At 31.4% G+C, this 17,842-nt stretch overlaps 1 protein-coding gene across 1 annotated transcript; it reads right to left on the reverse strand.

Annotated features, from left to right (window-relative positions):
* Positions 1–524: 524 nt before the first annotated feature.
* On the reverse strand, positions 525–6,619 carry LOC146911072 (kinesin-like protein KIN-14I). The gene is made up of 19 exons (XM_085722422.1): positions 6,159–6,619; positions 5,908–6,074; positions 5,539–5,682; positions 5,137–5,373; positions 4,967–5,038; positions 4,592–4,660; positions 4,358–4,432; positions 4,126–4,257; positions 3,958–4,039; positions 3,739–3,834; positions 3,453–3,626; positions 3,264–3,370; positions 2,995–3,175; positions 2,662–2,821; positions 2,308–2,561; positions 2,056–2,219; positions 1,781–1,966; positions 929–1,425; positions 525–824 (listed from the first exon to the last, which is right to left on the reverse strand). The coding sequence occupies exons 1-19, from the start codon at positions 6,274–6,276 to the stop codon at positions 701–703; spliced, it is 3,039 nt and encodes a 1,012-aa protein (XP_085578548.1). The 5' UTR covers positions 6,277–6,619; the 3' UTR covers positions 525–700.
* Between the last annotated feature and the right edge of the window lie 11,223 nt (positions 6,620–17,842).

Here is a 17,842-nt window from a genome sequence, read left to right on the forward strand (position 1 = left end):
GTTGAAGCTGCATTGTATATGTTGGAATTTTGTTTTAGGGAACAAATATGCTTGAAATTTACTATTGAGGAATGTAATCTACATATCATGTTATATATTGATAAAAAATACGATTTAAAAAAATGCTTAGAAACATTATATTATATTATCATATCATATATTAGTAACCAAAAAAAACATATCATATTATAAAAATGCTTAGAAACATATCATGATATATAATTTCTTCGTACCTATATAATTTCTTTGTATATGATTTGACTCTCTGAATTTGATGGTTAGTTTAAACAAGGATAAAGATACAGACTTAAAGGACTAAACTAAAACCCAAAGGTACAATTCAAGAACCAACATGTGACTCATCTGTCTTGATATAAGTTGCAAATAAATAGAAAGATCATTTAAGTTACTTGATAACAGAGATTAAAAAAAAAAGTTGATATAAGTTGTCAATGAAAAATCATTACAGTGGGTTTTTTTACATCCTTTAAATGCTACAGTATAAAAAATAAAAAATCATGATATAAGCAAAGCAACGGGCATTATTGCTCCATTATCTGTGTAATTACATATTACAAAAATAACAAACCAAAGATAGAGAAATTATAGCAAAAAATATATATTCACTCTTTACATATTTTTTTTTTTTGATAAGCCAAGAGCAAAGTGACATAGCTCTTTACATATTCAATAACATGTTTTACTTTCTACCAATTTTACGTTTCATGTCAACAGGAGCTGGACTCCTTCCTGTCCTATGTGAGACAACTTTTGATTGTTTCAACGAAGGTGAAGGACCAAGAGAAGAATGAAAAAAACTCTTGCTGAAAAAATAGCAAAAACATTATTAATATCCAATAAATAGTTAGGCAAAGAAAAAGAAAATCTGAAAAAATAACATTTAACTAGAATACCATTTTTATATTACCTCAATTCTTGGCTTTTTGTTGCCTTTGAGACAGATCTCATAGCCTTTGTTCCAATTCCATTGGTCAAACTGGTAAGCTTAGAATGATTAAATTGCCACAGCAAGTCAGGTTCTGAGGAATCACTGGTTATAGCATCAACCTCATCCATATTATCATCTGAACCCATATTAATGCTATTAAACTGGTTACCTCCCATGAACATATTATAGGACTGTTCCGAGTACATTTTGGAAGAATCTTGGAGATATGTTTGATGAAATGACTCGGATAAGTTCCCATTGCTTTCTTGCCAACACCCCAAGAGGTTCTCAGTTTTGTTTGCTTCTAGCTTGTTTACCATTACCTTATCAACCCATTCTCCCGAACCTGTTTCTTTGTCATCCTGCCCGTCGTTTTGTTCAAGACTATTTACCGGGGGCCATGGCGGTGAATTTGTTGATATCTCATCAAAATCAAAGCTTTGAGTTTTCTGCCTTATTATGGTTTTACTTTGAAGCTGTAGGAACAATAGTTTAAATCCAATGAGTTCAACACGGAATAGCAATAACCAAAATAGTTTTACTCTATGAAATCATTCTCGCAATACAATATCAAGTAAAATCCTTGCAATAGAACTTTCGCAGAACATTTCATGTATTGCTTGGTCCACAAGTTTTCAATTTATAATAGTAGTTTAAGTGTTTGTTCCTAGACAATTTAAGGTAGTTGAGTTTATTACGTAAAATTGTATCATGACTTCTCGAGAAACTTCAGTAACCATGTGTTTGTTCTCTACACTAAAAATAGAGGGATTACTGCATTACTTCATTCATCAAATCATTTTGCACATTGGAGAAATTAAACATGCATACCTCAATGTTGCCAACTTCAACCATTGGTCGCCGGCATCCAAGCTGATCACCAGTGTCTGCAACTCGCTGGTTTATGTGAAAAGGGGATGGCTCACTAGCCTTTGTCCTATATTTTTCAGAGCTTCCGGAAAAAGAATGTTCCGATTCACCTTCTTTTCTTGCCAATGCTGCCTTAAGACTGGCAATCTGAAACGTGGCTAAATAGTTAGACCTAAATATAATTGAAGTGAAAAAATTATGATAAAGAACTAGAGAGGATAGATTTGAATATCAACCTGTTCTTTGAGCTCTTTAACATTTGCACCATCTTTGTTTACTCGAGCAGCACCAAGTTCAACTGTAGCAACTCTTTCTGCAAATTTTAAAGTACTAATTGTTTCTCCAATAGCATCACTTTCTGGACTTATGTGAACAAACATCAGTGTCTTAGCCTGTCCTCCTGAAATAAACCCACCAACATTATGAGAATTAAAATGAATTGTATCATACCAGGAACCAAAGAGAACAACCAACTTCTTAAAACTTACCTAGTGAATCTTGGAGCAATTGTGTGAGCTTACTATTTCTATAAGGTACATGTGAGTTTTTATGAGCAAGGGACGCAATGACATCACCCAAAGCTGATAGAGATTTGTTAATATGTTGTGCCTCTTTCAGTCTATCTCCGGTGGCCTCCGACTTATCTACCCTCTCACTTCCTGCTAAGTCAACCAAATGCATGCATCCGCGGGTGGTAGCTCCAGATGTCAAATCTCTTCCTTGAACATGAACAGTCAAGCAACTGCAATATTAAAAAATTTAAGAGAACAATAGTTAACCTTTTTCCATGAAATACCATCACCAAAATAGGAGAGAATAACAGGGAAATGAATAGAGTATACCTATGAGATCGACTACTGCGGTCGTTAAGGGCGGTTGCTCCAACTACACGGTTCTTGTGCCCAAGGTCCATTAGGTCGATAACATCAAAGGTTGATGACACAGAGACAAGGCTTGCATCTGGCACACTGAGCCCTTTTTGAGAGCTACTACGAATTTCTAATGTGTTAATGGTTAAGGGAAACATCATGAATCGTGATGAAAGGTTTTTTTTTTTTCATTGTGAGAAGAACTTTACCAATTTCTTATGTTCTAGTAATTTTTAAGGTTATACAAGACCTGAAGGTATATATAATCTTTTTTTCAAAAGAAAATCAAATAACTGATGAAAGGATATCTTCTGTTTGTTCCATCAGTGACCAATAGATCCCTGACTTGCTCATTATAAATCTCAATCATTTGAACATAAACATCATAGTGGAAAGTGTCCTTTCTTTGATCTGCTATCTTAAACAAATCACTTAGAGCCCTATAATTTACACCTTGGCTTTTCTCTGTGATCTCTTTTGGTCCAGTCTACATGTGAAAAACATAAATCAGAAAAAGATCATCAAATAAAAGTTTCCAAGTTTATTGCTCACAAAAAACTTCTACTAGACCTTACCATTGTGTAAGTTTTTCCTGATCCTGTTTGGCCATATGCAAATATGCACACATTATAGCCATCAAGAACAGATCTAATAAGTGGTTGCATATCAAGGAAGACCTCCGCTGCAATACGAGATTAAATTTCAATCACACAAAAATACAAATCCTGGAGAAAAATGAATCTGACACACAGTCCCAAACCAACCTTGGGTAGCAGATGGTCCAAAGACTTTGTTAAAGTTGAAGGATCTTTGTCCCTTCCCATTCCTTGACGGAATACTAACTGTGATAGTTCCATCTTCTATATTTTCTATTGCGCTCAATTGGTTTGGTTGTCCAGGAAAGAAGGGTCTTACTCGACAGTATACCCTAATACTTCCTAACAAACAAAATCACCCACCTTGATACAATTATTGGATGCAAAGAAAACCTTACAAAGATATGAATGGAAGCTGGGCCTAAAGCTACCAGCCAGTCATAGTCTTATTTACCCTTAAGATCTTGAACTTCATTGTATAGTTTACGATTTTCTTCAAGAACTCTATGATATCCAGAAGCAGCGTGAGCTAAGCCACGAATGTGCGTTCCTGCAACAAAACAAAAAAAAAAGTCATGTAAGATTCAGCATCTCATCCATCCGTCAGAAGACACCAAGAGAAGTAGGGGAACAAAAGCAAGAAAGGTAGAATGATTTTATCATAAATCCTTACCAAGATTGGAAAACTCGTCACGAAATTTCATTTGCATGAACTGCATTCCAGCTTTTGCGGTGTGAAGAGTAAGCTTTAGCTCCTACAAAATATGAAAAGCGAAAATTTTAACTCGCACGGGAAAATCTGCATAGTATAAAATGCTATTCATTATCTCAGATTCTATACTTGAATGTCTCTTTGTTGTTGGTCAAAGAGCATTTGTTGCTTCAGGTGTTGGCTTTGCAATTCCTCAGCGGCCACACGATTCTTTTCAATGTGATCCTGTTTCTTTGCTACCATATGAATCTTGTTCTCCACCTAATCAATCATAATATCAATGAGTACTTAAAGAAATAAAGAATTTTCAAGCTTAATTGAGGTTCTGGAATATGTTAATCTCAAGGCAGATTTGTTTTACCTTTTTATCTGCCACCATAAACTTTGATGCAGATCCATTTCTTTCAGAAACATGATCTCTTAAAGTAACTTTTGTCTGTAAGTTACAAGATAAGGAAGTAAACAAGAACAGCTTGTCGTGAAAATAAATTTAAGGAAAATTATTCTCAAGAATGAGGTAAACAAATAGAACAGAATATTGACCGGACGATCCCCTTAAACTAATGACATTACTAGAAGGAGAAAAGAGTCATACCTGTTCACCTTGGCTTGCGATACGATGTTCAAACTCTTCTACAACCTTATTCAAAACAGATTCAACCAACTGTTCCATGCAGAAGAAGAAAAGTATTACTTAAAAACTAGCAGTTTCAAGGAAAGAGACTTAGGCCTAGATTGGATTAGTTTTTAGCTTTTGGATTTTTTCGATAAATCAAGTTCTTCACTTACATAAAGTTATTATAAGTTAATAGGTTTTTATGAAAATGTTAAATGACAGTTTCTGAAAAAATTAAAATGTGGAAGCTAATTTCAACTTGATTGGTAAAGTTATGATGAACTTGATTGGTGAAGTTCTGATGAAATTCAGTGGTGATTGTGAAACACAGACTAAAACCATACATCAGCTTACCATTGGAATTTCATCTTGCTTCTTATCTGACAGAATAGAACGAATAAGCATACTCAAAGAATGGGAACCAGACTGCAAAAATAGAAATGTAAAAATTTCATTACTTATTCTTTCCGTTCAACAAGGTGAATTGATAGCTGGTATAATATCAAAACATCAAGCTTACCTACCATTTTATTAGACTCAACATCAGAATTAAGAGTAGCCAGAGTTTTTTCATTGATTGATGAGGTCCTTGACAAGGAATTAGTAAATGGTTCCGAGTTTTTTCTCACAAGAGATTTTGCAGAAATAGTAGGTTTGAGATTTCCACCAAATTTCCACACACCATTTGCCCCATTTTGTTTCCATTCACCATAGGATTTAAGGGCCAAGACGCAATTCACAATCCTGGATGATTTCCCTCCCTAAAAATCAGCAGCATAATAAATTACATAAGTTTGCAACTATGAAGTTCTAAAAGTATACCTGGAGTTATCAACAAATAACAACTGAATTCACAATGATACACATTTGTAATTATTAACAGTTGCATGCATAGTAATAAGTATCTAATTCATAAAATTACATACTTGTTCCAGATCAGATGCCTCAAAGGTAGGAAGTCCAATTTCTTGTACAGCCACCAGAAAATTCCTCACATTTTCAAAATACTGATATGCTGATAATGGTGCTCCATCAGGGATCAGTGCAGAATCAACGGGACTCTCCACAACCTAAAACAAAAATAATAATTATTTTTTTGTCTAAACTCTAGGTTCCTAAGGGAAAGAGACTCTAATAGTTCAAAATTGTCCGTCAGAAGATGAGTAATGTATGATCAATATTTCTAATCTATCAGGGAACAAACTCGGGTTCTCCTGATCAATTCGACTATAAGTGAAGTTCATGAACCAGTTGAGTTCACTCAATTAAATGAAATAGGATCTAGCTGGAATGACCTTAGGAACAGCTCCAGATTGAAACTTATTAATAACATTACAAAGAATAATCCCACTTCTCAAACCAAGCCTAAATTCTTCCTCAGATGGCTCTGCTGGTAAATCTTTGGCTGCAACAACTCCAACCATTTTTCTCAACCACCCTGCCGCTTCATATCTTCTAGATGCTACATATCAAATCAAATCAACAACCATTTCATTCAGAATAATAATAAAAGAATATGATTATGATTATGATGAAGCATAATTACCAGCTTGTTCAGCTTTCCTAGATTCTAAATCAAGATCTTGGAGACGATGACCATGTTGTTGAAGCACATGTTGAACAACAGATGCAACTGAAAAGGAAAAGGATGCCTCTGATGCCATTAACTAGAAGTCACTATTGTCAATAATGCTGCAGAGTCTCATACATGGAGGATAGAATGAGAATTTTGCAGAGAGAGAGAAGAAAGTATCCGAGGTGAAGGAAACAAAGAAGAAGAAGAAGAAGAAGAAGAAAGCGTGTGAGTGTGATAGTTATTTCGTTTTTGTTTCTGTACTCTGTACTGTATTGCATTGAATGAATGTTGTTGTTGTTGAGATTTCTTTCCTTTCCTTTCCTTTCCTTTCCTTGTTAGTTAGTTTAGTTGTTTCCAAAATTCATCACCTTTTTTTTACTCTCTACACAAGAGTTATTAGTATGATTATACTTCTCGCTCTCTCTCTCTCTGCTTCTTCTGTATAAAAAAAATGGTTTTATACTGTCACCGTTGGGTTTCCTTTTTCGGTCCCGAACCTAGCTCCACACCTCTCTGTATTCATGGCGCGTGTACTTAAAACCCACTTAGCTACTCTTTCTCTTCTCTTCATAATTGCTTTACATGAATTTCAAAAAGACAATTTTTCATTCAAATTTGTGTACTTAGTGCACTGAAAATCATAGTATTTAGCTTTGTTTTAAAAAATGTTAATTTTTATTTTGAAAAGATTTCTTTTAGAAAAATTGTAAAACTCGGTTTGGTTATTAAAGAAAAAAATAATTTAGAGAGTTTTCATCTCGATATCACTTTTTAATTATCTGACCAACCAGCGACAGTTAATGATTCTGCTTTGATCTTAAGACATTAATATGGTCATGAGTTTTGCTGTGCCATTGAGGCCAACTTATCAACAACTGCTTCGTCGCATGAAAGCTTGCTTGCTTGCCATTCTTCTCTCTCACGGATTATTTTCTTCTCTTTTATTCCAAGATTTTAGTTTAAGGATAAATAAAATATGGAAGATATGAATGTTGCACGTACTAATAAACAATGTATTTTCGAGCATGAACTAGTTTTTGGCATTTACATAGAGGAGACATTCTTACATGGACACAAACATAAATGTATAGTGTTTAGTCACACACACATCACAACTCTTTTCCTCAAACTACTAAATCACTTTATTATCAATTTGTTTTTTGTTATTAAAAAAAATATTTTAATGTATGTGTGCCTAAACACTATTTATTTATATTTGTGTCCATAGTAGAATTTTCCTACATCGAGATACACGTAAAAAAATGGCCGATCTTACCATTAGGTGGGTCCTACCACTATTTATTATTTTTTACTTTCTTTTTCAAACTTTCTTACTCTTTTTATCTCTCTAAATAGAAGAAAATCCAAAATGGAAAAGATGTTAACTAAATTTTTACACCCTCATAGTTACGATATATTAACCAATTAAGGTTTACTCCAATGTTGTTTAAAAAAAAATTATTCGAAGGTATTGACTTGAGATCTCGAAGTATATTTCTCTTAAAGTTTAAGGTTCGATTCATCCGTATAGAGTTTGACTTTGACTTTAAATTGAACTTTTACAAGTGAACAGTAAAATTTGATCCCTTAAATTAATTGGTAATTGGTGTATTGGGTACTAAATTTCAAAAAAATAAATAAATACTTAGGTTATACTGGCGGTTGACGTAGCCTTTTATTTTTAAACAAATTCAAAGTGTATGATTCAAGTGAGACATGATTACAGCCAATAATTTCACAAGTCACCTCAGGCCACCAGCGGGGTGAATCTCTTTTTTTATTTTAATATAATTTTGCTTCTTGAGAAGAAAATTGATAGAGCACATTGATACAACGCAAATTTATTAAAAACAAAAAAGATGAATTTGCGAACAAACTCACAACATCTACATTAATAGCATAAAACAGCAAAGTACAAAAGCTTACACATATGACTATATTCAAGTCTTCATAATACTCATGTCTCCGGATTTGCAATGTGGACGACACCAAGGGCATTGATTGGATCTGCACTGAATCGAAACTGTTCTGACAATCTGAACCGAACAAATACCTCAACGAAACAAGAAAGACAAACAATGCCGCACAAAGACAAAGAACAAACCAACGTCGCACAAAGACGACGAAAGCACAGAATAAAAAAAACTAAATAGATGTAAAAATCACTTATTTCAATAAAAGGGAAAGAGAAAAACGAGTTAGAGGGGTGATTTTGGGTCAAAAGTTAACCCTAAATCACCCTCTCTGGTGGATGAAGGAGATGAAACTAGGATTTTGGTGACGACTCTGAAGAGAGGAATGAAAAAGAGGGAGTGCTTCTTAAAAAACTATAATGTGATATTCTATCACATAATAAGAATGAAAAAAAAAAACGGGAGTAAGCATGAATAAATGGAAATACGAAGTTTCTCTCTTGTCCAACTTAAGATTTTGTCTGTGAGTTTCGAGATGAGTAAAGGACTTTAAAAAATGAAGGAGTAAATAGAATAAAAAGGCGACTTTGAGTGGGGTGAGTTTTGAAGCGTTCATTTCTCTTTATAATACAATATTTTCCTGATTTAAAAAACTCAAAAATTGTATTGGAGGAGGACTTGTAGGGCTTATATGAATTATTCGAGTTCAACCAATGTTGTTACAATATTTTTAAAATAAAAAACATATTCATCATAAGCATTAATTTGTTGTTCTATAAAAAAAAAACTCTCAAAATAATTCATTGGTTCTTTAAGTCATATAATATTTAATTGTTACTCATTTCAGCCAACTTCGTTAAAAGTGCTTAAGAACTGTTTGACATTGCGGTGGTAGGTCCAAAAGTGCCCATGACATCAAACATGATTTCTTACGCACATTTTCTTCTTCTAAACCAAATTTTACAAATAAATATTTCATCAACAATATTAAAATTAATAAATCAATCAATTTCGTTTCAAATCAAGACTGAATTATACACTTGTAAACATTAATTTTGATAAAGGTGAATTTTGACATACCAACTTAACGTTAAATATCAACCTAATCACTTTTTAACAAAGCATGAAGAAAATAGGAACACGGTGCAAATATTTTCTTACTTAAAGGACGATTTTCTAATAATTTTTTAAAAACTATTGATTGGTTATAAATATCTAAGTTAAAAGACCGCATATAATACTTAACTATACGTATACATAAACTAAAAACGTAAATTGGAAAACACCTCATTATACAAAGACTATGTCGTAATAGAAAAATGAGTCAATTTAGTCATCAACTATTTGCTCGTGACCCCATTCAATGTTTTGACAAAAAACACTGCTAAAATTAATTCATAACATTTTCATTGGTAAGATATTTATTTATTTTTTTACTAATTTTTATTGGTAAGATATATATACTAATGTTACAGGTGTTGTTGACACATCATTCCTTTAATTGTTACATAATATTACAAAGAAATAAATATTATCGATTAAAAAGAGAATAAGAAATTCATAACATGAAGAAAGAAATGTGAAATTGCTCAAAATATATAGTACGTATAGTTATGGGTTGAACGTTGTGAATGAAGCAAGATTAAATTTGTTATCATATTTATAGTAGAGCTCTGATCTAAATGTTTTGGATGAAATTAGAATGTTTTTTTTTAGCAAAGAATAAAATTAGACTTATTACCATTAAATCTTACATTTGAAATTGGTATAACTCATGTATATTGATTTTCTATTTTCACACCAACTCAATTATGACGTAATATTTGTCATTATAATAATTTATTGGACGATAATTATTATATTATTTCCCTCAATTCATTTTTTAAAGAGGCTTATTTTTTTAATTTTCCTAATTCATTCGTTGGACTGAAACTTATGTGGAAAATTTGCAACTATTTTAAATTTGAAAATAGTTACATGTATTTGTAGACACATATATTACAAAATATAATATAGAAAAGGGGAATTTCATAGCATTGTTTGATAATATTTTTTTCATATAGACTACCTTACCACTTTTGTTAGAGGTTGTTTGTTCGGGCCTTTTCCATTTCAACAATACAAAAAAAAATAATATTTTAAAATAAACAAACACCGGCAAAATAATATTATGGTTAAATGGAGAATCAAGTCATTATGAGACAATCAAATTAATAATTTGTTCCATTATTTTTGGTTATAGACATATGGAGTTAGTTCAAACATTTTGTTTTCTTGCAATTTTACTAACATATTGGGAACCAACAAATGATTTTTTTTTCTTTTTGCACTTGTACTTATAAAAGGTCATAGATTATTTAAAAAAAAAACAGAGAATACCATATTTGCAATGTTGAAAATCTCAAAAATTAACATATAAATAAATCGACCCGTACATTTCACAACGAATATTTTATTTTCATTAACAAAGTTTAAATATACAAAAGCACCAATAGTCTATTCTTTTCAATTCAAGATAAACTATGGAAACTACACACAATAGATTGGTGCAAGTAGTAAGAGATTTGAAATAAACAAGTGATTAGTGTATGATCTCTAGCTTTTGCATATGGATAAAATTTAATTGGGAGGTAAGAATCCACCTTGTGTTCCCAACTAATTACTTGGTAGAGATTGATTTTTCACCACTAAACAAAGGTAGAAAAATTATACCAAATACATGGTAAAAACATATTTCAAACTCTTAAATGGTAGATTCACTTGCAAAAAACTACTTTCGTATCGTAGTGGTATTGTATTGTAAATCAACCCTTACACTATCAAACAGAACTAATAATAACGTATACCAGATATTTGACTTACATATAAATTGTTAGGAAAATTTTCCCACAAAGAATTGATTCAAATAAAAAATTATCAATGATGATAACCCTAGAGATGAGTTCGAGTTAGAGATACTCCTTTGCATAAATTTCAAGACATTTTAAAACAATGTCATGACAAAAATAAATCAATTATTCACCAGACATAAAATATCAACGTGGAGGGGATGTTAAAAACATACATCATTTGTTATAATATTAGATTATTTGATCACTCATCCATTTATTTCCCTATTCAAGATCAAAATGATACACATGATAAAGTTTCATTCTCAAACAACTTATCCTCTTATTTCACCAAAATGTATAAAAAGTTAATATTTATATTAGAACTTCATGAAGCACAAATAATTACATAATGAAAATCATACCCGAGCATACTTTGATTGGTGCACCAAATTATGGAGGACTAAAATGAAGGTTTCTTTCAAAAAAAAAAAACAATTTGTCATTCAAAGTAAAATAGAATGTAGATTGGTATAATATAAAAGCAGTTGCCATTTCTTTGGGCTCATTTTATGCATATCGTTGGGAATAAAAAATTTCAGTTGTTGCATATTGCAAGTTAAATGCAAAAATAACATTTATGTCATAATTATGAAAATTATTTTTTTTGAAGGGTGGAGATAATTATTTTCACATGTTCTTTTAGAGATATTATGCGTAAGAAATATGTGAATAAGATAGTTTCAAGACATGCTTATTTGGTTAATACTCAAATGATTGGTTTATACTTAAATGAAATTGGCATAATCAATATTGTACACATGTATCCATATATTGAAAATAAGTATATATCTAAGATTCCTGATTTTTCATATGAGGGCGCTTATGTCGTAAAAAATTCTTTTGATTTTCTTTCATTTGTTTATTTGGTTTGACATCTATGGTTAGAAACCATTATCATGATAAAAAAAATATATAAATGAAAAAAGATCTTATTTAGCCCAGTGAAAATATTGATAACTTATGAATCAAAAACAATGTTTCTACAAAACAACTTCAAAATTCGTTCACTAAAAAAATAACTTCAAATTCGTTTGGTAACCATGATCGTAATATCATAAAAAAATGTAACTAAAAAAGATAGGAAAATAACATACGCAACAATATGCTAATTAAAAAAAATTACACCCTCTGGTCACTAATATAAGCAAAAGTTAACATTTTAGATTCATTTATTAAATGATGTATGTGGTCTATAATAAAGACTATATACATCATTAATTGAATGAATGCAAAATGTCAATTTTTGCTTATATTAGTGACCGGAGGGTGTATTTTCTATCGAGAATATGAAATGTAAGATTGTATGTTTTCTCACATTTGCATGCTAGATATTTATATGGCAAAACAATCAATATGGCGCACCTAACCATTACAAAATAGTGCAGAAATTCAGGCAGTTTTAAGTTACAATGAAAAATGCATTTAAAATGTCATTATTACATTTTTTTTCAAGTGGCAAAATGCATAAGAAATTGAATAAGTAAAATCATTCTCGGTTGCCATAAAAAATTGAATAAGTAAAATCATTCTTGATTGCCAAGTGGCAAAATGCTCATGTGAATGGTCAAGGGAAGAGAAACATTTAATTTTGGTTATTGTAAATCATTCTCAATTGTATATAAATATAGATATAGATATAGATATAGATAAGCTATAAACTAGCTTATTTTCATTACCAAACATAGCCTAATATAACTTCAAATGTGGTCTATAAAATATGTTAATGTAATATCAATTGTATTATACAAATGTAACAAAAAAAAGTATTATATGACTTATTTAACATCAAATATATAATGTTATATACTTTATTTGTATTTATTATTGTCAAACTGACCCGTGCAACGAAGATCTAGTTGTTAGAATATCCTCACCAATCACCATACTTGGACAAAAACTTACGAGTCGAAATAGTCAAAAGCCACCCTTTTTTTATCAGGAAAAAAAAAAGTTAAGTGCTGAAGTGAATGGCTATAACTATAGTCTACGATTACATGCATCAAACAGACTTAACAACCGTAAAGTTGATGAAGTCTTCAATCATATTTCTTCCTATTCTAGTTTACTTAACACTTTCACATGCATTAATCAAAACGATAATTCAACATAATCAGTCTATGAAATCCATAAATAATATGATTTCCCAGTTGGTATTCTACTACAAGGTGCCAAAAGCGACGGGCTAAACAAAAAAAATAGACAAGTTCAATGTATTTTGATGAAACATTCATATTCCCCGTAAAATCCTACAATCTAAAATACAAATCAACCATTAAGGGTGTTATCTCCAACGATAAACTCAATAAATCCTATGAACTGTTCATATTAATAACCATGATAACCAGTTTGGAGCTAAGGAAAATGTACCTATATCACTAACATAAATCTTAGAATCAAATATTAACAGCGAACTGCAATGAACAACTAAACAAGTATATACAAGGTAAGGTTAGCAGGACACACCAAGTCACATGGAAGCTTCATTCCAAGCTGACTTTATGACAGCTTTGAAAGCTTCAACAATGGAGACTCTGGAGACTGCTCCTTGTACTCCAAATTAAACCTACCTGCAGGAGCGAATTTCACATCCAAAACCCCATGATCAAATTCTACACAATAAAATTATAAAATTTACTAGTTAGGTTTAGGGGTGTATATTCTTTTAGTCTATAAAATTATGGAAATATTACCTCTCCGGATTACTAGTGCATCAGAAACTGGCGTCACTGCACAATTTATACAGTTACAAAATATTAAGAATCAAATCAAAGAAAAAGTTTTTCTATAATCAAATAGGATTAGGCCTTACAAGTGATATCTTCAGCCCCAAGTATTCTACACTTCTTTATTGCAAAGTCAAGCTGTAAACACTTATAGGTTATAACATAGATGATGAAACTATTTTGCTTAATATATTATTTAATCACATAAAATACTATTGGTCATTATAAACCTAGCTTGTTGGAACAACGCATTCAATTCTTATTGGCATGTGAAAATTCCAATCAGAAGCTATCTCGTATATTGTTAATAAAGAAAAGATACAATGTTAGCATTTTCTATTAAAAGGTGATGACTTACCACAAAAAAAATCTCTAAACACTAGATACGTGAGAGCATGTGACTACACATAAAAACCAATACCAGAAGAAGTGATGTGCTTACCTATCTCATCAACACTGAAGGCATAGCCAACAGTAGCCTTGGATAAAAAATCAGTCCAATCATTAGCTTTCGAAACATAAGCACCATGAAAAGCCGCCAACCCATACAACATCTAAGATAACAAAATTACGACAAAACGTTACAAAATAAATAATTGGCGAACATTTCAAATGCATTGCAATCAATTTAATTGTGGAACATTCACAAATTACACATGTCTTACCAAACCGTAATGAAGCTCTGGCATTGGCATAGGCCTGTTCATTTATAAGACAACAAATAAATATATAATAATGAAAACATATACAACTTACTAAACATAAATCAAAGGATAAGTGTAATAACCTCAATGTGGTCTCCAGCTTGTAAACAGAGACAAGGTCTGGAAGTATCAAGACGGTTTGCTAATGACATCAATAACATATGAATTTTCATTAGACAGATGGGTTTTCATTATAAAAAAAAAAAAAGAAGAAGTCAGGTTCATTGCTAAGATAGTTACACCATTGGAGAAGTCAGCAAAAATCGGGATCACGTCTGCACATTAATAGTTTGTTTTTAGAAAAGGATATGATATATGCTCATAATATACAAAAATAAAAAAAGCATTTTTACCTTACATAAGCTCCTATAGTCACCAATTGGGTTATCGACATGAGATGATTTGATAATGGCATCGATAACAGAGTTAACCTGAAAGGACTTCAATAATCAGATTTTCATCCAACATTACCAGTTTTCTATGAAGAAATATTGCTATAATAATTAATATACCTCATTAAAGGTAACCATCATTTCCAGTTTGCGATTGTGAACAAATAATGAGCTATCATAGTCAGGATAGCCTGAAAGTTAAGGAAAGTACCAAACATATAATTTTAACATTAAAACAATTATGTCATTAGATATTTCAAAACATGATTTCTTACGCACATTTTCTTCTTGTTTTTGAATTCAAACCGAATTTTACAAATAAATATTTCATAAACAATATTAAAATTAATAAATCGATCAATTTTGTTTCAAATTAAGACTGAATTATACACTTGTAAACATTAATTTTGATAAAGGTGAATTTTGACACACCAACTTAACATTAAATATCAACATAATCACTTTTTAATAAAGCACGATGAAAATAGGAACACGGTACAAATATTTTCTTACTTAAAGGACGATTTTGTAATAATTTAAAAAAAAATATTGACTGGTTATGAATATCTAAGTTAAAAGACCGCATATAATACTTAACTATACGTATACATAAACTAAAAACGTAAATCGGAAAACACCTCATTATACAAAGACTGTGTCGTGAAAGAAAAAGGAGTCAATTTAGTCATCTACTATTTGCTCGCGACCCCATTCAATGTTTTGACAAATAAACACTGCTAAAATTAATTCATAACATTTTCATTGGTAAGATATTTATTTATTTTTTACGAATTTTTATTGGTAAGATATATATACTAATGTTACATGTGTAGTTGATACATCATTCCTTTAAGTAGAACCAAGTCAATATGAATCAAAATTAACAAATAGACTAATTTACGTCTGAATAAAATAGTCGGAGTGTAGCTCAATTGGTAATTATCATAGACATTATGTGTATGGATCGAGATTCAAACCTCAGATTTACCACTGCTCTATATATAATGTGGGTAAATCTAGTCACTAGACTACTTGATAAAAAAAACTGAAAACCGGTTGAATGACTTTTTTTATTGAAGTGAACCGGGAACAAATTGCTAAGAACCATATTGAGTTAAACAAAGAGAAAGAGCCAAGCATCCCCGTAATGTTCAACAAAATTCAAATTGGTGGTTCGGAATTAGGTTCGGGAAGCCCACGGGAGCGTCTACAAGAAAAGAAAAGGATCTGACGACGCACCTTATGCTACATCCAACAATCCAATGGCTCAAAATCCCTTGCTTCATCGTATAACCAAAAAATATTAATCACTTCCATCTAAGCGCGTGATCTATCTATCATCATCCATGTAAAGAATTTTTTTTATTTAATCAATGTTTATTGGTATTTACCATAAATTAATCACAAACTTTATTTAATTATATTCAATTTTAAGAGTTGGGGTATAATATATATTTTTATCATTTGTCAAAGTTTACATATTAACGCATACTTTCTGGTCACTAACAATTTTTTTTTTATAACAGTGACTAGAGAAAGTAGTAATTTCATGAATATGATAAAAAAATTAATATGTTTAATCATTAAAATTAAAAATATTTAATCATTAAAATTAAAAATATTTATTAAGTCAATCAAACTTACAAAGTTGTATACTGATCCATGCTATTTGGTGTTTACATTAATAAATAAGAAAAGAGAAACTAAAGATGACCTTGGAAAACTTTTGAATGGTAGGGATATCAAAATATACACAAAAATATGCACTAAAGAGAAGGTATCAGGATACATATGCATTAGGTATCTGCTAAAGGTATTATAATGGATATTGTAAAAATTGCTTGTATTATGAATATGGATAATTTTCCATAGAGATGAACAAATTTGAATGTGGATACAGGTATCTTAATGCAAATTTGTGTTTGTCATGTGTGATTAGAGGTCTTTCATTGAATAAAAAAGTAGATGTGTGATTAGAGGTCTTTCATGACCCAATAGTGATAGTATATGGTTTAAATATAGATGATTGACTCCTTGTACCGAAATCCTTTATGACAATGATAGTCATGCGATGTGTCATGCATGTTGATGCATGTGAAACAACGACGGTGTAAATGTATATGATAGAATATAATATTTTGTCATAGTTTATATAATTATTTTCCTTTAATTATGTTGTATCATATTGTTAATGGTTCTTTTTTTTTCGTTCCGCTTTCCCATTTTGTGACGATGTGTGAGGGCAAGAGAAGCGAAAAAAACAAGACCATGATTAGTGCAATATTGTTGAAATAGCTCATTATTATATTCACCTCCATTATCACATTGAAAAGATTTTATAGCAAATTATGACAAAATATTCTATTCTATCATTCTTCTGAAACTCAGCACTATTGGGCCTGATTTTATAGCTGACTTAAACCGTGCTGAGTTTCTACTTGGTGTCGACAGGGGTGGCAGATGATACGCACTATGCTAGCTCATTTTTTTGTTCCACCATCATTTTGGCATCATGCTCTCCATATGGCAACTTATTTAAACATTCTTCCCTGTAAAACACATCAAAATCAGTCACCAACACAACTCTGACACCATCTTAGAAAAGGTGGTTGGGCCTAACACAACCCCACAAAACCGGCTTGTGAGGTGAGGATTGCCCCCACTTATAAACACATTGTCAGGCCATCACCTATCCGATGTGGGACTCTTAACACACCCCCTCACAACCAGCACTATTGGGCTTGGTTCGTGGACATAAATGATGGGTGGTCCGATAGCGGAAACCTGATAGCAGATGACCCAATGGATCTTGGCGAAGCTCTGATACCATGTAAGACAATAGAATGCTTGTGTTTCTCATTCATCTGAATAGAATATATACAACTATTGTGTAACGTTTGGTCAACTATCTAATTATGATACAATAATTACAGGAAAATAATTATAGCAAATTATGACAAAATATTCTACTCTATCAGGAGTAAAAAAGTTTCAATTTAAGGAGGAGTATAGTCAGATGAATGGGTGAACA

Source organism: Medicago sativa, chromosome 7, assembly GCF_051527215.1.
Source record: "Medicago sativa cultivar Bolivia chromosome 7, Bolivia_mono, whole genome shotgun sequence".
NCBI classification, from domain to species: Eukaryota; Viridiplantae; Streptophyta; class Magnoliopsida; order Fabales; family Fabaceae; genus Medicago; species Medicago sativa.

What these genes read in the sequence shown, in the direction of transcription:
- LOC146911072 (XM_085722422.1), bottom strand. Translation starts at nt 6,276, where the DNA reads ATGGCATCAGAGGCATCCTTTTCCTTTTCAGTTGCATCTGTTGTTCAA. An exon ending in AGGCATCTGATCTGGAACAA is followed by an intron (nt 5,374 to 5,538) that starts GTATGTAATTTT and finishes GCTGATTTTTAG; the next exon opens with GGAGGGAAATCATCCAGGAT. An exon ending in TCGCAAGCCAAGGTGAACAG is followed by an intron (nt 4,433 to 4,591) that starts GTATGACTCTTT and finishes TGTAACTTACAG; the next exon opens with ACAAAAGTTACTTTAAGAGA.